The following is a 21,386-nucleotide window of genomic DNA, read 5'->3' as shown; positions in this document are numbered from 1 at the left end:
CACCTCCTCCCGAATGAAATCCTTTATCTCAACAGAGAGCGATGCTGCTGGCGTGGTGTTTGAGCGAAGCGTGAGGCCCGAGAGAGGGTCGCCAGGAGCGAGAGCGCTGCGCGCAAGGACCCTTTGTCGACGCAGCTAATCGAAGCTCTGGCAAAGAGTGACGACAGCTGCGACAGAAGTAGGGTTCCGCGCCAGGAGCATTTGAAATGCGTCGTCCTCGATGCCCTTGAGGATGTGCTTCACCTTGTCTTCTTCAGTCATGGTGGAATCGACGCGGGCGCAAATATCAACGACATCCTCTATGTAACTAGTATAAGTCTCGCCGGGCTGTTGAGCGCGCTGGCGGAGGCGTTGTTCAGCACGGAGTTTTCGCAAGGCTGGGCGACCGAAGACTTCCGCGAATGCAGTTTTGAAAGCGGACCAGGTTTGCAGCTCCCGTTCGTGATTGTGGAACCAGAGGTTCGCAACGTCAGCAAGATAGAAGATGACGCTACGGAGCTTCGTCGGGTCATCCCACTTGTTGTGTGCACTGACGCGCTCGTAGGTCGAGAGCCAATCTTCTACGTCAGTCTCACCTGAGCCGCTAAAAACAGGAGGGTCCCGCTGCCGTTGCACGGCGCCGCACATGACAGGAGCGGCAGATGCGCCAAGCGGATTGTTGGGAGCGGCGTTCATAGTAGCGGCTGGAGCAGATGTTAAAGTGCGGCTGCGAAGTTCCAGGGTGAGGTCGGAGAGCGCAGCACCTTCCACCAAATGTAATAAGATGATTTATTACGAGGCACTAGGCACAGTCTAGTAGCACTGGCAGTAGATGAACCCTGATCATGCGCACAGCCGACACAAGAGCGCCTTCTTCGTCTTTCTCTTCACCACAATATATATATATATATATATATATATATATATATATATATACGCAGGAAAGAGACGACGAACTTTTTGGGAGACTTCTTTTTCTTACTTAACGTTTTCGGCTGTTGGACCGGCCTTCGTCAGAGTACACTGTACTCTGACGAAGGCTGGTCCACCAGCCGAAAACGTTAAGTAAGAAAAAGAAGTCTCCCAAAAAGTTCGTCGCCTCTTTCCTGCGTATTTTACGTCGGGTCCTGCGTGCTGAACTTTGAAGAAAACCCCTATATATATATATATATATATATATATATATATATATATATATATATATATATGTGTGTGTGTGTGTGGGTGTTTATGTCGGGGGGGGGGTGTTGATAAATGTTGCAAATACCGCAGCATGTCATGTGAGCATGACCGTATTAGCAATCACCTATATATATACTGATAGTTTCAATAAATATTTGAGAGTTAGAGCTCGTCCTGTATGCTTCTAGTCTCTGTCTGCGTCACTTCGCGCTGCAATTCAAAATCATGTTACCGTACCAACACGCACAACTTTCTATCCTTTTGCTAAGCAACTTGTTCAATACGAGGAGGACGGTGGTTAACTAGCAGGCCTAAACATCACGAAGCACCAGGGTACAGATACGCGGCGCAACAATCTTCGCCATCGGGAAATAGAAAGCCATCCATGCGATCAAATATGAGTGTGGATTAATATGGTGTCGCTTAGGATTGTCTGAAATGCTGCTTAATCAATCATTTTAGAGCTTTGCCCGATACGATGAGCGGCTCATTCTACCGGCTATTCCGCCGAGTGTTCCTCCGCAATAGTGAAGTGAACTACGAGGTTATTCAGGATGGTTCCTTGTTGCCTCGGCGCCGGCAGCACCACTGAAGAGTTTGTCCACATTGTTTGGCTGAAAACCGTATTTGTTGCGTTACCACGGCTCTCTGACATCACGCGGCCTCTCCAGTTCCAATTATGAGAACGCTTAATGTTGTGCGGCACTTCTTGTCCACGGAACTCCTTTGCTACTTTTCTGCTTTATGGCTTATTGTGGTACCGCAATGAGTGCCTTTCCTTTTGATGGAAGAAAAATAGCCCTAGGCATCCCAAGCCAAAGCAGAGAAAGAAGTTAGGAACAGGACGAACGCTCTTGACGATCAACTCCATCTCCTCTAGCTCGCTGTTTTGTGAATAATGTGTGGTGTTTCAATATAATTGGTGGCAATATGTAACTGTCAGTTTCCGACATGCGTTCTCTGGCGTTATTCTCTGTTTTACTTTATGGTTCTAAAAATCTAAATGCACTGGCCCGGTCTCCAAACTCTAGATATTGAGTTGCAACAAGATGAAGTTGACATTCTTTGCTTCCTCGCCTTTAGCTGCGTTAATAAACATTGTTTTATGTACTTTTTATATTGCATTGTTTGACAGTATTTTTGGTAGTATAATTATTAATAAATTTCAGCTGAAGTGATAGCCATACCTATACTTTCTGAGATTTCGAGTCTACAACATTGTATGACAATGCGCAAATGTACCAGCATTACAGCTATTACGGGCTTCATTGCGATATTAGCCCGCTTTGGACTCTTGACGCGTATTTAGGAAACTGCCTATCTCTATATTCCTGCCAGTCTACCTGTCGGTCACAAGCTGGCTCCCACGATCTTGTGTCACTGGATAGTTCATAGTCCAATGGCTACACCAACAGGCTCCTGCGCTGAGAAAATTGTGTGCAAAAGCAACAGTCAGACCAACAGGGTCTGTCACTGTGTCACTGGGTATTTGGCATTCTTATTTTAGATGGAAAGAAATTTTAAATGTTATACGGTGCTTCACAGAAAAGAAGCCGTGACGCATAGCTTGAGGCAATCTTGCCTGAATATATATATATATATATATATATATATATATATATATATATATATATGTATATATATATATATGCAGGTACACGCTAGCGACACGCCCACATTTCGCCGCAGCTCCGTTAGATTTTTCAGCGTGTTCAGTTGGAAGGGCAAAGCAACCAGGCTGAATCGACGCCTGACACATGACGCGTTTTGGTGGTGGCCATACGGTATGTCCCTACATAAGCGGCAACGCTTATTGCGTTCACGCTAGTATTCACCCTGAGGTTGCTTCCACCGAATTTGTTCTTATTTTCTAGGACGAAAAAGTTTTCGGCAACAGCACTTGCGGCAAACCTAAGAATAAGTTTACAAATCAAGAGGGCACCGTCGTCTGCGGATTTGACGCTGAAGAGACGTTAAACAAGACCATAGATTATGTAAACGCATGTGAAAGTGCGGCGTGCGATATTGTTTACCACATAACCAGGTATGTTTTCCTCGCGCGCATAAGTTTCCCGCTTTCGCGTTTACTGAGGTCTCAAAAAGTGTTTGATGATTCTTCAGAGTAGTTGCATGCACGCGCCGAGCTTAGGCATTTGAGCATTTACTTGGAATGCACATCGAAATGAATATTTTGTAACCGTCAATTTGGGGATTTATGAAAGAAGAAAGGAGCCTGAAACATAAGCGTGTAAATGAGAACATGTTCGTGTATCGATGCGCAAAGTAATGCAATGCTTTGCTTCTTTCACTCCCAAAAATTGTGCAGCATACAATGCATTTGAAAGCATGCAATAGTTTAACCTGTATGTAGGGTGTTGGCACTGTGAAAAGGAACCTAGCATCGAATTCCCACTGCACGGAGTATTATGCATACACAGACATGCAGTAAATTACTATAGGGATATCTACCGGCGAGTGCGATTTTATTTAATTTAGTGCCATGATATTAAACTCTCAACTGGCTCAGAGTCTGCGGAAAAAGCGAAATACTGTAAAGCCAGCATTTATGAGCAAGTACGCCGTTCAGATATTTATTTATACAGCGCTAACATTTATATAACAATGTGCTTGACATCTATGAATCACCCGCCGTGGTTGCTCAGTGGCTATGGTGTTGGGCTGCTAAGCACGAGGTCGCGGGATCGAATCCCGGCCACGGCGGCCGCATTTCGATGGGGGTGAAATGCGAAAACACCCGTGTGCTTAGATTTAGGTGCACGTTAAAGAACCCCAGGTGGTCAAAATTTACGGAGTCCTCCACTACGGCGTGCCTCATAATCAGAAAGTGGTTTTGGCACGTAAAACCCCAAATATTATATTATTACATCTATGAATCAACACTCAACTCAACAGCGAGAAAAGTTGCGCAATAATGCAGTACACAAAAAGACACAAAATTATATTGAAACTTACCTGCACAATTGTGAGGTCAGTATTCGATATGCTGACGCCTCGTGCAATGAACTATTGTTTAAATAAGGACACTGCTTCGAAATGTAGTATGTGATGTACCGAAACAATGTTTATTCGGATGGGACTCTCTCACTGGCATGCACTTCTTCTTTACCATTAAATATCAACCAAATCACTAATAACGGTGCTGTCACCTCGGTGTTGCCTTGCTAAGCACTATTAAAAAATCGGTGCGCAAGCTAGGTGCCGTGTCCGTCTGCAACGGTGAGTGAGTACGTAGTAGTGCGCGTGTTGATGCATGGCGCCTACGTGCTAAGCAAATGCGCCTGCTACACTACAAATGTACTACTAATGCTGGGTAAGCTTGGTTAAGCATCAATCATCTAATGGGCCATAATTAGGCAATGACGAAGCCTTATGAAGAAGCTTTAGTCGCAGTGAAATGCTTCGCTATTTCTGCAGACACGGACTTCAAAATATTAGGGGCGATTGTAGGCACGGTGACACGCATTGGTTGTTATTTCGTGTGTTTGCCCTTTTATATGTTTGCGTTAGCGCGGGCGCATATAAATCTTTTTATCTAGATCAATATTACTGTACTTTAAAAGCAAATCTATATTTCTATATTTGTAAAAAAGCAGTAGTTTAGGGGTACTTCTTAAATGAATAAAGATTGGAGAAAGGTGAAAGCGGCATCCATGAAGTTGCCAAATTGTCTGTGAACGTCAGATCGCCTTCTACTTTTTGTCAGGTGTTGATTTTTCTAGCAATCATCGCTTTATTACAGACGAAAGTTTATTGTGTTACCCAAGAAAACGTTATTTTTTGTCAATTTATGTTGTATTTCCTGTAGATAACTTTGCCTCTGCCTTTTGAATTACCCTTGGTAATGAACAAAGTATAAAATGCTACATCATAGACCTCTTTTGAAGAATAATCTCCTCCTGGAAAGACCAAGAGGTAATTTTTGTCACCATAATACTCAAGAAAATAATTAACAACAGAGAAGTATGCCGTAGAAATAATGGCAGTGATTTTCGCAAAACTAAATGATTTTGTTTATGCTGTTACGCTGAGTGTAACATTGTTCGTTAATCAAACCACAGTTGAGCGGCATGGGAACAAATAATGTTGTGTTTATATGTTGAAAAACAATGCTGTATTTGCATCTGATTCCAACCATATCCTCCATTCTAGTGCAGAACTTACATTTGTTGTAAACGGAACGTTTTCGACCGACATCACAGGTAAGTCGACAGATTTGCACACTAAGACCCTAATTTATAGTTTAAGTATTTATAAGGAAACCTGTATATAAGGTACCGTGACATGACCTACGTCACAAACTTCTAACGGAAGCTTTCATTCTAACGACAATACCCACTCTATCTCACTAGTTCCTTGCAGCACTGTGGAAGCTGCAGGGCTCCTTAGCCAATAGGAAGGCCGAATAACCCTCAAAATAAGTTCATCGGAGTCGCACCGCCTCCTAAGCATTTGCATGCCATCCTATCGATAAATACTGCCCGTTAGATGCGTCGAGGTAACTGATGCTTTGGCGTCTACGCGAATACGACATTGGCACTTCACCTCACGAAGTACGCTTTCTAAGCAGTTCGTGCAGCCTCCTTAACCAGTCGAAAAGGTTAGCGCCCTTATAAATGTCCACTCACGCTAGGGTCGTCTCCTCTGCGTCTATTTGGCGTTTCGTCACCAGCATCATTTCGTGCCATACAGGAGTACAGTGTTGTCTTTTTGATGCAGCGAACAATTGGGCCTTCGTAGCCTTCTGCATCGTCAACGAATAAGGCTTGCTAATGCTATGAATGCTGTAACGCCAGCTGCATCCCTGCCCCAGTTCGAAATCAAACTACTTTTACGGCTCCGTGCCACCTCCGCAGTCCTCCCAGAATTTAAGAAAGAAAGCAGGGCCTCTCAAGTATAACAGCAAAACAAACGTATTGCGTTGCCCTCGGCGAGAGATGAGGCTAAGGGCTGACCGCATTTACCATTTATATCTTGCTGTCACGGTGGGGTAAGCGAGCGACAAGCGCGAGCGCCGCGGGAAGCGGGTAGTCGGGCCTGCATGGGCGCTGCAATGTATCTACGTATTCACGTTTAGGATGGCTATTACACTTGGCGGGTGGTTGTTATCACAGTAATTCGTGGTCTACGATTTGCATGAGCACACGGCAAAACAAGTCAGGTATGACTCTAACGCATCATGTACAAAGCAGACATAAAGCTCTATAACTCACTAATGATTAGTCAGTGACGTCCATATCTAAATTTGACGGCTTAAAAATATTGGCAACGCACACCTGGTACTGTACTTAGTGCTTCAAGTTACTTGCGAGATAAAGTATACTAATTTATAATCGTTGGAAAGGAATGTTTGTTTCATTTATGTTACATATACTGAATCCCCCCTCTAGTTTCTCCCAAAGTCGCTTTTAAATAATTTGCTGTCATTTTGCTACTACAATTATTTTGTTATTTCCCACGGCACTCTTAGTCAAAAGCTTTCAGAAATCAATGCATTGTGGTGAAGATCAATCTGAAGCAGATATTCCACCCTTGATGCTAAAGTTGCTGGAGATGGATGTTTGGCGCGAAAAGGTCAAGATCATGAGATTTGTCTTCCCTTTTATCACGGCACTGCTGTGACCAATATGCTTAATTCCTGGTTGGCGAAGTCGTGCTTTCAAATGGGCAGTCTAAAAGAGCCCCAATCATTACTTGTGCTTTTGCAGAAAATTTGCTTTCACTGTGTTGTCATCATAGCAAAATTATGTATACGAAGCCGTTGTCGGTTAATATTTCAAATATTTTCACTTAGCACCCAGTACCCTCTGTGAGTTGTGAAATCCACTCTCTGTGAAATTTGATGTGACCTCTGCAGCATTGTGTCTCATTTTGCTTCAATCCATTTCAAGATTGTCTGTCTCTTTTGTCCAAACTTAGTCCTAGCGTTACTTTTGTCTGTTTCGCATTGATACTGCATTTTAATTTATTCTAACATTGAAGAGCAGCATTTTACTGCATTAGTAAACGGAATAAAAACACGGTAAATTTGAAAAAAATAATTCGTTGGCATGTGTGAAAGCTCGACTGAAACATGAATGGAGTGCTTTCAGTACCAAAGTCATTACATTCTGTAATAGTTTGTGCCACATGAACTATTTACCAATAGCTCAAGCGTGAGGCAAAGTACATTATAATGCAGAGGCTTCTCAATATTCGTAAGCTATTCTGGCATTTATGAAAATCACATTTGACTGAGCAGATTGGGTGAGGGAACAAACGCGAGTTAATGACATCTTAGTTGAAATCAAGAAAAAGAAATGGGCATGGGCAGGACATGTAATGAGGAGGGAAGATAACCGATGGTCATTAAGGGTTACGGACTGGATCCCAAAGGAAGGGAAGCTTAGCAGGGGGCGGCAGAAAGTTAGGTGGGCGGATGAGATTAAGAAGTTTGCAGGGACGGCATGGCCACAATTAGTACATGACCGGGGTTGTTGGAGAAGTATGGGAGAGGCCTTTGCCCTGCAGTGGGCGTAACCAGGCTGATGATGATGATGACATTTGACTTTTAGGAGTTTGTCTACTATAAGCTCAGTACTGTTTTCCTATGGGCAAAAATTGTTTCCCAACTGAGTGGTATTTTGCTCATCTTCGCATATACAACAAAACGTTCTGTACAATGTTAATATATATATATATATATATATATATATATATATATTTCAAATCATTCTGCGCTCTAAGCATAGTAACGTAGTTCGCTACGCAGTTTCAACGAACCTGCTTTCAATGATTCGCCATGTCATCAAGCAAAATAATGCAGAACAAGCTATGTCGTGTTAAAGAGCACATTATCCTGTAAATGCAAATTGATATCGCGTTGGTGTATTTATGCCTATCCCTCGCAATAACTAGACTATTTGTGAGTGTGTTCTTTGTCCACCCAAATGCAAGGAGCGAACTTACGGAAACCTGTCCAAAATATCCAGGTTTGGCCGTAATTGGTGGTGCGTGTACAGACCAAAGATTTGGCGTTGGAGAAGACAAACCTCGCACATACCTCGGACTCACTACAATGGCGCACGAATTCGGGCATTTGTAAGTGTTGAAAAGCAACGCCGGGCATTAAATCCCGAAACGCATCTCGCAGCTAACTCACTCCGGCGGATAATTTTTACGCCCGTAAAATTGTGCTGTGACTAACAAGTACAATTTAAAATATACGTAGGGTTTTGTTTGAGAACTAGCGAAATTTTTTAAATATCGCCTATCAGACGTCATCTCAATTTGCTCCTTGGAGTGGATTATTCGAATAGGTGGCGATTACTTGCCCGATTAGTCAGAATGTATAAAAGACTATTTACGAATATATCCACTGTGAACGTAGACGTTATAGCTTTTTTACACCTGCTTTAATTTGAAAATTGAATTTTCTGAATTCTACATGTAACAAATTCTAAAGATGAAACCATATTTCATATTTTCCTTCAGAAGTTACCGGAAGAAAACACCAGGTATTTAACATATTGTGCTTCACTGCTTAAATGTATGTTGCGTTAAAAAAACACACTGCAACAATGCTGCGTCTGTGTGAAAAGTTTGACGGCTCTCGAAATTGGAGCTGGGTTCAAAATTAGTTCCTAACAGAGATGCCTTGAGCAGTCGCTGGTTTCAATTTGCATGCTCCAGCGTGTGCTCTGAACTTACTAGCTAATAATTGAGATGAAAATTATTAGTGATTTGTCTAAGATGCATTTGGTTTCTTTTACAAATATTGGTGACTTTTTGTGTAATCCAGCCCAAGGAACACGTTTGTGCTCTAGTTCGCAGTATATTTTAATGGTTTTGTTTTCTAAAATAAAATAGGCGGTTAAGCATGATGCTGAAAGGTGCAAGCAAATTCTTCATGGCACATAAAATTTCAGAGCACAATACGGAAGCAATTTTGCATCCACCCAAGCAGTCACAATGGCGTCAGAGATCGCACCCGCAGCACTAGGATACGCTTCATAGATCTGCGCCACGGCGCTGGCTAAGAAGAGTAAAATAAATGTTTAAATTGCTTAGTACTCTAGGGTGCAATAAAAATCTGATTAAAAAGACTAACAGAGTTGACTCGCGGCTCTCTATTGACTTTCTATTGAAGTCTATTGACTCTGTTGAAATCTACTTCATTTCTAGTCTCGCCATTCGGGCACCTCTATGTCCACTTTCGGCTATCCCGCTTCCAAAAGAAAGTATTCATTATCCGCGTGTTATTCTGTTCTGCAAACTCTACTAATAACTCTCCCCTGCTATTCCTAGAGCCTATGCAATATTCCACCACTGACTTGTCTCCAGCCTCCTTCTTGCCTACCTTGGCATTGAAGTCGCCCATCAATATAATGTATCTTGTTTTGACTTTACCCATCGCCGATTCCACGTCTTCATAGAAGCTTTCGACTTCTTGGTCATCATGACTGGATGTGGGAGCGAAGAACTGTATGACCTTCAATTTGTACCTTCTATTCACAACAAAACCTGCCACCTTCTCGTTGATGCTATAGAATTCCTGTATGTTGCCAGCTATATCCTTACTAATCAGGAATCCGACTACTAGTTATGGTCTGATCGCAAATCCCCGGTCGCACAGGATGTGCCCGTTTTTGGCACTGTATATGCTTCTTTTGTCCTCCTAACTTCACTGAGCCATATTATATCCCATTCACTGTCCTCTAATTCCTCCAATATCACTGCTAGACTCGCCTCACTAGATAACGTTTTAGCGTTAAACGTTGCCAGGTTCCGATTCCAATGGCAGCCCACAGGCCGCCATTGGAATTCACTGTTTACCATGCTGTATTTTGTATAACCCCAGTCCCAATGATTTGCCGCCAGGTCTTCTTTTACTCATAACCTCGAGCGTAGCGGAATCTTGGAAGAACGCTAACATAATCCCAATCCACGAGAAAACGGATGCCAAAGACTTGAAAAATTATAGACCGATCAGCCTACTGTCCGTTGCCTACAATATATTTACTAAGGTAATCGCAAATCGAACCCCGCAGGGGCGTCTGCGCAAGCAGGCGTTTGGTGCGTTGCGACACCACGGACCCGAGCACACGAGGGTTGGACCCTCCCGCGTGTAGCCGTGCGCGGCTTAGCCGTGTCTGGGGAAAAGGGGATCCTGGGGGTTGAGCCGATGCTGGGTGTTTTGGACCTTTAAAGCCCCCCGGCGGAGGCAACACACCTCTTCGGCCTCTGCTTCGCATAGACGGCACCTCCAGACTGACCCACCTGGAGGAAATCGGCAGTCGCTTTTTCCTGTCTCTCTCTACCCTCATCTTCGCCTTTCTCTCCCACTTTTCCATCTTTCCTGTCTTCTATTCATTTCTTTTAACTTCCTATTTTCTGGGCGGCAAGGGTTAACCTTGTGTAATATATCCAGTCTCGGGTATATGTATATTAGGTTATAGTGGGAACGTACCGCTGGCGTACGCAGAATAGAAGTTTTCTAATCCTGTGACGTCCCCAGGTTGGGCTCCGAGGTGGGCGGCGGGCATTCCTGCCGAATAAAGTAATCCTATAGATGGCTTCTAGTTTCCCCCCACTCCCTGATCGCTCCCTGAAGAGGGGGCGCACCGATGATACGTTCAACTTTCTGATGAAACCAAAAGAAATATTTCCCAAATACCACGTAATACATAGTCAACATGAAACCAAGACAGTCCGTACAATATCCCCATTTGTGGTTGCAAAATGTCTGACAGAAGCAATCGGCTCTGGTTACAAAGTTACTAAGATGGGAAGCGGCGACCTTCTTCTGGAAGTGCGTGACAAGCTTCAATACAGTAAACTGACTAAACTTGTTGCCTTTGGTGACATTCCTGTCTCTGTGGGCCCCCACCGGTCAATGAACACTGTGCGTGGTGTCATTTCTGATGACGACCTCCTTGAACTAAGTGAAAGCGAGCTGTTGGATGGATGGCAAGACCAAAACGTTGTAAAGGTGCAGCGAATTAAGTTAAGACGCGATGACAAGGAAATCCCAACAAAGCATGTAATAATAACGTTCGGAACAAGTGAACTGCCTGATTCGATAGAGACCGGATATTGCAAACTTCGCGTGCGACCATATATCCCCAATCCGCGCCGATGCTTCAAGTGTCAGCGTTTTGGGCATGCATCTCAGAGCTGCCGAGGGCGTGCTACTTGTGCAAAATGTGCATCTAAAGACCACACATCAGATAACTGTTCTTCCGCGACCCACTGCACTAACTGTGATGGAGACCACCCCGCCTATTCGCGATCGTGCCCATCATGGAAGAAAGAAAAACAAATAATCGAACTGAAGGTTAAACTAAACATTTCTTTTCCAGAAGCGCGGAAGCGTTTTTCTGTCCACCACCAATCAAATCCGTCCTACAGTGATGTGACGCGCCGGGGGGCAGTGCCACATCCTCTGGCGGCCGCGCAAGTCACACGGAGTGTGACGGCGGTTACGCCATCAGCCCCCCTGGCGGGAGCAGCCACTGCTCTTCCGCCCCCTAGCACGAAGGGCCAGCAGACCCCCGAGCCTGCCGGTCCCAGGGCCACTGCTCGAGCAGACAGGCCCCAAAAACCCCCGAGAGTGCCCGCTGAACGGGCGTCATCCAGCGCCTCTGACGAGGCGATGGATGTAACAAAAACTTCTCCGGCGTCTCAAACGCCGAAGGAACGGCGTTGCTCCCTGGAGCGCGTCAAGAAAAAAGAAATACCCCGCATCCAGGGGCCTGGAAAGGTCCCTTGAGCCAACCTAAGTGATATCTCTTGACACACATCACATAAACACAAACAATATGGATACACAAATATTACACTGGAACGTGAGAGGCTTGATCCACAACCTCGAGGATGTCAAAGAACTCTTACACAAATACAATCCAAAGGTGCTGTGTGTTCAGGAGACACATCTTAAATCTACACAAACAAACTTTCTTAGGCAATGCGCTATTTTCCGGAAAGACCGAGATGATGCTGTTGCATCGTCCGGCGGCGTAGCAATAATAGTCGACAGAGGCGTTGCTTGTCGGCAACTGCAACTCCAAACTCCTCTTGAGGCAGTGGCTATCGAAGCAGTTATATTCAATGAACTAGTCACCATCACGTCTGTATACATCCCCCCAAGTTATCAACTCTCTAGCACAACATTTCAAAGCTTTATTGATGAGCTGCGTCACCCTTACATAGTCGTCGGCGATCTAAACGCGCATAGCACACTGTGGGGCGACTCACGCTGTGATGCGAGAGGACGGCTTATAGAAAACATCCTATTCACTTCAAGTTCCTGCTTGCTTAACAAGAAAAAGCCAACATTTTACAGCCCTACGCATAAAACATTTTCTTCCATAGACCTAAGCATAGCGTCTAGTACAATTGTGCCATATCTCCAGTGGGATGTCATTAATAACCCTTATGGCAGTGATCATTTCCCCATCGTTCTAAACCTTAAAAAACAAAGTCCGTGTCATGCACATCTTCCTCGATGGAACGTTGAGTCAGCCGACTGGACGAAGTTCCGCGAACTAACGCAGCTGCCCTGGAATGATATCTCTGAACTCAGCTTAGACGACGCAGTAGCATACATAACCGCGTTCATTATTGAGGCTGCATCAGTATGCATTCCCCAAACAAATGGGTCGCCCTCTAAACGACGTATTCCATGGTGGAATGAGGAGTGTAGGGAAGCCAGGAAAAAGCAAAACAAGGCTTGGAATCTCCTCCGTAACTCACCAACCACAGAGAATCTAATTAATTTCAAGGCAATCAAGTCGCAAGGGAGAAGAACGCGCCGCCGCGCTAAACGGGAAAGTTGGAAAAACTACATAAGCAGCATCAATTCATATACAGACGAACGAAAAGCCTGGAACAGGGTGAACAGAATAAAAGGCCGCGAAACTCATTCCTTACCTTTATTAAATACACAAGGAGACACTCTTGAGGATCAGGCAAATTGTCTAGGATCACATTTTGAGCACATTTCCAGTACATCTCATTACACGGATACATTTCTAAAATACCAGCGGCTTGCAGAACAGATGAATTTGGGTCGGAACAGCTCATCCAATGAAGGATACAATCGTCCATTTGGTATGGCTGAGTTCCAAGCCTCACTGAACTGTTGCAACAAGTCCGCTCCAGGAAGTGACAGAATAATGTATGAGATGATAAGACACTTACACCCTGAAACCCAAAAAACATTACTGTCACTCTTCAATTCCATGTTCTCTGCCGGCTACATTCCTTCTGTCTGGAAAGAAGCAATCGTGATCCCTATTCTCAAAGAGGGCAAGGACCCTTCCTCACCCAACAGTTACAGGCCTATAGCTCTGACTAGTTGTCTATGCAAATTATTTGAGAAAATGATTAACCGTCGCCTCATCCATTTTCTTGAAAGCAACAAGATACTCGATCCATTTCAGTGCGGTTTTAGGGAGGGTAGATCCACAACAGATCACCTTGTCCGCATCGAGACAAATATCCGTGATGCCTTTGTCCACAAACAGTTCTTCCTATCAGTATTTTTTGATATGGAAAAGGCATACGACACAACCTGGCGCTTTGGAATTCTCCGTGATCTGTTTGAAATGGGAGTTCGAGGCAGCTTGCTGAACGTGATTCAGAGTTACCTCTCCAATCGCACGTTCCGGGTTAGAGTTGGTAACGTTCTGTCTCGTCCATTTACGCAAGAGACTGGTGTTCCACAAGGTGGTGTGCTCAGCTGCACTCTTTTTATTGTAAAAATGAACTCGATCCAGTCTGCCATCCCACATACTATGTTTTATTCTGTATATGTGGACGACATCCAGATAGGTTTCAAATCATGTAACCTAAGTATCTGCGAGCGACATGTGCAGCTTTGCATAAATAAATTATCTAAGTGGGCGGACCAAAACGGTTTCAAGCTAAACCCACAAAAAAGTACATGCGTCCTGTTTTCTAACAAGAGAGGCATACTTCCGGACCCCGCAGTAGAACTGAATGGAGAACGGCTATCTGTGAGCCATGAACACAAATTTCTAGGAATCCGTTTAGACAGCAAGCTGACTTTTGTACCACATCTGAAGTATCTGAAATCAAAGTGCCTCAAGACTATGAATCTGCTGAAGCTCTTGTCGCGCACATCTTGGGGAAGCGACAGGCGGTGCCTTTTAAAGCTTTACAAAAGCCTAATATTAACACGGCTTGACTATGGAGCAATAGTTTATAATTCTGCTGCACCTAGCGCTTTGAAAATGCTAGATCCTATTCATCACTTAGGCATCCGCCTTGCTACAGGTGCCTTTAGGACTAGCCCCGTACAAAGCCTGTATGCTGAATCTAACGAGTGGTCCCTGTATCTTCAAAGAACATATTTAAGTCTTTCTTACGCCCTCAAGGTGAAATCAGATTTGCATCATCCATGCCATTCAATTATTTACGACCTGTCTACGGCTAGGCTTTTCCGTAACCGCCCAGGCACTAGACCTCCTCTGTCCCTTCGGTTGGAAGCATTGTCTGAAGAAACGGGTGTGCCGATATTAGAGAATGTCATAATGGCAACTACGCGGCTTCCACCGCCGTGGGAGTGGCAGACTATCGAATGTGACATCTCGTTTGCAGAAATATCAAAACGAGCACCTGAAGCACACATACGGTCACATTTTCTTGAGCTTCAGGAGAAATATTCTTGTGCTGAATTTTACACAGATGCCTCTAAGTCTTCGTCTGGTGTTGCTTACGCAGCACTAGGACTAGCATTTTTAATATCCGGTACATTGAACCCACATACATGTATCTTCACAGCGGAAGCATATGCAATCCTCTCTGCAGTGAAGCACATCAAGCAAACCAATCTGACTAAGGCTATAGTGTTCACAGACTCACTGAGTGTAGTGCGAGCTTTAATGAATGTACGTAAACCTAAAAACACTGTCTTTAATGAACTGTATTCATTGCTATGCTCAGCTTATAGTGCTAAACAAATGATCATCCTATGCTGGGTACCTGGCCACTGTGGCATAAAAGGCAACGAAGCTGCTGACGAGAAAGCTACTTTAGTAGCTTTTAGTGACACGGACATAGACATACCCATCCCAGCCCCAGATCTTAAAGCATACTTGCGTTACAAGCTCAAAATCTGTTGGCAGCAACAGTGGAATGCCGAGATATCAAATAAACTGCACTTGATAAAGCCTAAATTAGGATATTGGGTATCGGAGAGAATGTCACGATATAACGAAGTCCTCCTTTGCCGATTAAGAATAGGACACACTTACGGCGCTCACTCTTACCTCTTGACTGGGGGGGATCCTCCCACTTGCAGTAAGTGCGGTCAAAACCTCACAGTCCTGCACGTTCTTATTCAATGCCCTGCAATAGAAACACAGAGGAAAAAGTATTTCATTTCTGCCTATCGCGAAAATATTCCTCTTCACCCGAAATTTTTTCTCGGCAATGAACCGCTTTTTAATCCGAATCTAGTTTTAGCGTTTTTAGCTGAAACAGACAGTCTCCAAATCATTTGGCCAGGACATCTTTAGCTCACGTATACCAGCCTTGTATTCAAAGGCTTTCTTGAATCTTAAGTGTCAGTGCTATGTTTTATTGCATCATGCTTTTAACGAAACCCCATTACCATAGCCCACAGCTTTACTTAGAGTCATTATTTTAGCGACTATATATTTTACGCCATCCACAGCGACCGATTTTAGGCCTTTTTACAGCCATGTCACATACACCATGAGAAATTCATTGTCTAATTCATTGCCTGCATCATTCACAATGCACTGTTAACATTACCTTTGTCATGGTGCTCTTTGGCCATCCCTGGCCCTTGCACCATAAAACACTACACATCATCAATCGCAAATCGAATCAGGAACACCTTAGATTTCTGTCAACCAAAGGACCAGGCAGGATTCCGTAAAGGCTACTCAACAATAGACCATGTTCCCACTATCAATCAGGTGATATAGAAATGTGCGGAATATATCCAACCCTTATATACAGCTTTCACTGATTACGAAAAAAGCGTTTGATTCAGTCGAAACCTCAGCAGTCATGGAGGCATTAGGGAATCAGGGTGTAGATGAGCCATATGTAAAGATACTGAAAGATATCTATAGCGGCTCCACCGACACCGTCGTCCTCCATAAAGAAAGCAACAAAATCCTAATAAAGAAAGGCGTCAGAGAGGGAGATACGATCTCTTCAATGCTATTCACAGCATGTTTACAGGAGGTATTCAGAGACCTGAATTGGGAAGAATTGGGGATAAAAGTTGATGGAGAACACCTTAGCAACTTGCGATTAGCTGATGAAATTTCCTTGCTTAGTAACTCTGGAGACTAATTGCAATGCATGCTCACGGACCTGGAGAGGCAAAGCAGAAGGGTGGGTCTCAAAATTAATCTGCAGAAAACTAAAGTAATGTTTAACATACTCGGAAGAGAACAGCAGTTTACGATAGGTAGCGAGGCACTGGAAGTGGTAAGGGAATACATCTACTTAGGGCAGGTAGTGACCGCGCATCCGGATCGCGAGACTGAAATAGCCAGAAGAATAAGAATGGGCTGGGGTGCGTTTGGCCGGCATTCTCAAATCATGAACAGCAGGTTGCCACTATCACTCAGGAGAAAAGTGTATAACTGCTGTGTCTTACCATTACTCACGTATGGGGCAGAAATCTGGAGGTTTACGAAAAGGGTTTTGCTTAAATTGAGGACGACGCAACGAGCTAAGGAAAGAAGAATGATGGGTGTAACGTTATGGGATAAGAAAAGAGCAGATTGAGTGAGGGAACGGACGTGGGTTAATGACATCTTAGTTGAAATGAAGAAAAAGAAATGGGGGGGGGGGGGGCATGGGCAGGACATGTAATGAGGAGGGAAAATAACCGATGGTCATTATAAGTTACGGACTGGATTCCAAGGGAAGGGAAGCGTAACGGGGCGCGGCAGAAAGTTAGGTGGGCGGATGACATTAAGAAGTTTGCAGGGACAACATGGCCACAATTAGTACAGGACCGGGGTACTTGGAGACGTATAGGAGAGGCCTTTGCCCTTCAGTGGGCGCAACCAGGCTGATGATGTTCTTTTACGTCTGCTCTTATTCTATTACTTGACGTAAATTTAGAGTTCTTGATTTCAGAGGCGTGATACTCTTCCACCCCCCCCCCCCTCATTTGTCCTTTCGTTTCGTGGTGATTCCTGGAAATCAAACATTGTCACCACCACATTTCAGGCGGATTATGAAGCCTCCACAATATGCGGCGTAAGTTGAAACAGTCTAGTGGTAGAAATTCTTTGTATACTATATTCTGTCCTCTAGTTTCTCAAGCACATACTCCTTTGCCTGGCACTCGGTTTCGGAGGGCTTGCTCCCGAAGCATCCTCTTTAGGTTGGCGTAAATGCATTGTCGACGAAGGCTACCAGGTAACTTTGTCCCAGGCAAGTTTTCAGCGCTAATAATACTACGAACATCACAGTTGTTGAAGCGTACCTTCGTTCTGCTCCATTTTCTTACAGCTTTCTAGGCGTATTACACTTTCATTTGACCTTACTGGTAAGAGCTTATACCTTCATTTTAATGGACAATATGTCCTTTTCCGGGCACAGATATTGGGATTATGTTCTCTGGCCTAAATTCTTTCTTTAATGCTTACACGAAATTATTCGCCTGGATAGTTTCGTCAGCCATTTAATCAGTGCAGTAGGGTGATCTGTTGCTGGCCACGAGGACGCGTGCTCGAGTTTTCGGTTGCGGTGGTTGCATTCCGAATTGCAAATGAAGCTAAATGCGAGAACGATCCCGTCTCTTGAAATAGGGTACGCATAACAACCGCCAGTTTGGCTGAATTATTCCAAAACCCCTCTTTAGGGTGCCGCTCATAGTCTTCTTTTGCAATGGGATGACGAACCCCTTCAGTCAGTCAGTCAAGAAATTTATTGAAGTCCTGAGGAGTTTCATGCCGTTGGAGATCCCACGCGGGGAGCTCCTCAGGCAGAAACCGTGGGTGACGCCCAAGTCGGGACGGGAACGTGGTGACGCTCCGCCAGTTCTTGGGCCCTCTGGACGGCCTTGAGTTGGAGTTTGAGGTCCGGGCTTTTGAGGGCTTCTTCCCATTCGGGCTCACTGGAGAGAGGGCCCTTTGGTAACGCGGTACATTGCCATAGCATGTGCGAGAGTGAGCAGTAAAGTTCTGGGCAGTCTGGGCAATATGCCGGGATTTCTGAGTTATAATGACTTAGTAGGCCTCGTGACGGATACGAGTCCGTTTGTAGCATTGGAAACGTGGCCGACTGCGCGCGTTCGAGTTTGGCGTGTGGGAGCGGGAATTTGGTTCTGCCTTTCCGATAGTGGGAGGTGATTTCTTGGTAAGTGAGCAGCGGGTCATTAAACTGAATGTCCAGCCCCTCGGAGGCCGTGGGACCATCGCGGCGGGCAAGTTCTCGCCCACGGTCGTGGGCCGTTTCATTGAGGTTAGCTTTTTGCGGGTGAATGTCTTTCCCCATGTGAGCGGGGAACCAGGAGAGGCACCGTTTGCTCTCTTCTTAGCTCGCTAGTACTATACGCGCTGCATCTTTAGATACGTTGCCGCATTCGTAGGCCCGAATTGCGGCACGCGAGTCCGTGTAGACGTAAGTGAATGTGGGGTCTGCCATGGCGATGGCTACGGCTATTTGTTCTGCTTTAGCGCTGCTGCTCGTTTTAACCGATGCGGATGATCGTAGCGTTCCGTCGCCGTCCACGACCGCTATTGCGAAAGTGGATGTGCTGCCGTACTTGGCCGAGTCCACAAATGTGGTGGCTTCATAATCCGCGTCGACGCGGTCGAGAATCGCGCGGGCACGGGCCCGGCGCCTACCCACGTTGTGTTGTGGGTGGACGTTTCTGGGAAACGGTGAGACTTTGTATTTGTCTCTAATTTTGCTCGGTAGGGTAACCGCGTGCTGGAGACAGGGAGAAGGGGAGACATTGGCTTCATTTATGATTAACCTACCGGCTTTGGACGAGGATAGGCGGAGTATTTGCGCCATAGTCTGAGCCTCAATCACTTCATTTATATTTTTTTTATTTCAGAGCTGTTAGTGTTTGCTGGTATGCTTATATCCCTTCAGCATCTGTATTTTCGGTGCAATACAGATAACTTAGTAACTGTTGAAGCAGTGTGTGGTAACCAAAGTGCCGCTGCAGTTGGCGCTATGTGTGTGAAGCGCACCCTTGCTTTAATGTCTTTCAATGTCTTTAATGACTTTAGACCTGCACATTCTTCCGTGAAAGTTATTCGCCCTGATGGTATGCATCTTGCTTTAGGTTTTAGTGCATTAGGTATTACAGCGACTCTAGTTAATGAACTGTGCTACAAATTGAAAATTATAACGTGCTATAGAGGAATCTCTTGACTAGCAGTCAATACCTTGCATGAGTTAATATTTTGCGTAATGTACATTTAGTGTCTATTCGACTAATACGCTAAAGATCTTACGATGCCATGCTCAGCAATCGTTATGGAGGCATTTTGGCGGTGTATAGCCTATGTCCTGTATTATATACTTTGGTAGTACCTTTCACGCGCGATGGTGATAACCTTCGCAGCATGTATAGACAACCTTCATTCCCTCAGTGTTGTTCCGGCTCGTCATAAAATTTTCATTCATTATTCGGCTACCACAGTAACTTATTGTAATAAAATAACTGGGCTACAATGAACGCTGATACTTGGTAGTTTGCGCTGCGCTTTGTGGTCGAGATTGAGCCATATGACCTGTTGCTCGTATTCAAAGGCAGCAGGGGTTAATACGCCCCGCGACATCAAATGGTTGTTCGCAACTTGTCCTTGAGGACCACGATCAATATCAGGGCTCATGTCGCATAACGGATTGTTTGGCATGCTTCATTCATTCCTTCAAATGTCGCCGTCATGCTGCCGCTGCTATCATAGTCATTCTGCAACCATTATTATTATGTTGGCGCCATTCTCGCAATTAGTGTCGCGCCGGGTTCATCGTCATACCGCCTTCGCTTACGCCATCGAAGTCGCTGTCTTCATTAAGTACAGTTCAGGTACTTCGCAGAGTACTCAAACAGGTATTCACAATGGTGAGGAGGTTGGCTGGTGCGGGAGGCGTTGCTGATGTTGCACTAAATTGGTTTGTCGTAAGAGAAATCTCTGTATTCTACAATTTAGGGTGAAACAATAATTTAGCCTCATACGAAATGAAGTAAAAATATATTTCAAAGAGACACTAGCCGTGATTCAAATATAAAGATATTATGGTTCATAATTCCCCGCACAGGAAAACTCTACACGTACCCCTGTATTTGCACGTAAAAATATTTCTAGAGCATATAGGCAATATGTTAACTACAATGGTGATTCATTGTTATAACAAAGAACTTGCTCAATGCAATATCGTCTTCAATCATCTTGCGAGTCTGCATGTAAACGAAGTTTATGTTCTCATAGATGATGGTGGCCCCATTTTTGTATATTGTGTCTAACTCAACGCAGCATAAAATTTCTTTAACGTTCTCAGGTTAGGGGCATACCATGATGGCTCTTCAGAAGCATCGACTTGTCCTGCGGCTTTTGGGAACCTCATGAGTACCATGGACAGAGGAATGCTAAACGGATCCAAGCTGTCGCCCTGCAGTCAGGATTCAATAAGGGCTTTTGTAAGGTAAATTTGTGTTTCTGCCGTAAAACAAATTACTCCTACCAAAGCTTTATGACGCCTGAACTGGCGAGAACTGGCATTGACTTGGGTATTGTCGACAACGAGACCATTTTGTTATGGCGTGGTTCTCATGACTGTCAAAACACTGCACAAGCGGCGCCATGAAAAACAAGACAAGTACCACAATCAACCCTTGATCTTTGCGCGTTTTATAGAGCAGAAACGAAATATTGCACCTAACGATTCATATACATACTTGCTTATCTTCAGACGATGAAATGCGGTCGGCGGCGATGACTTCATCTTATTATTAATACAAACATATTTGAGGCTCACTTACCTGCTTTGATCAGGTATTATTGTATTCAGGCTGTCATGCTAACACGTCAAATATTCAATAATATATATATCAAAGGACCTCGCGCTCATGAACATGACTTTCGATTCATGCTGTTTCATTGCCTTGCCTAATTTTAGGTTAAAAGACTGGTACTTTTTTCTTGCCCAGAGACTTGGGGACTGACAAAGAAGCTTCAGAACAAGTT

General features: G+C 44.5%; 1 protein-coding gene across 5 annotated transcripts in view; it reads left to right on the top strand.

Annotated features, from left to right (window-relative positions):
* The window catches only part of LOC142564351 (venom metalloproteinase BumaMPs1-like), a 77,383-nt gene that overhangs the window by 47,452 nt on the left and 8,545 nt on the right, over window positions 1-21,386 (top strand). For 4 of the 5 annotated variants that reach the window (XM_075675326.1, XM_075675323.1, XM_075675325.1 and 1 more), the window contains 4 exons: window positions 3,036-3,205; window positions 5,332-5,381; window positions 8,151-8,259; window positions 20,701-20,844. In XM_075675326.1, coding sequence (XP_075531441.1) covers window positions 3,036-3,205; window positions 5,332-5,381; window positions 8,151-8,259; window positions 20,701-20,844 — 473 coding nt within the window. The remainder of the gene's footprint in view (window positions 1-3,035; window positions 3,206-5,331; window positions 5,382-8,150; window positions 8,260-20,700; window positions 20,845-21,386) is intronic. The other variant, XM_075675327.1, reaches the window with a different exon arrangement.

The sequence above is a fragment of the Dermacentor variabilis genome, chromosome 11 (genome assembly GCF_050947875.1).
Source record: "Dermacentor variabilis isolate Ectoservices chromosome 11, ASM5094787v1, whole genome shotgun sequence".
Taxonomy (NCBI): Eukaryota; Metazoa; Arthropoda; class Arachnida; order Ixodida; family Ixodidae; genus Dermacentor; species Dermacentor variabilis.
The sequence above is the reverse complement of the archived record's forward strand: the minus strand, read 5'-3'. Positions and strand labels throughout refer to the sequence as shown.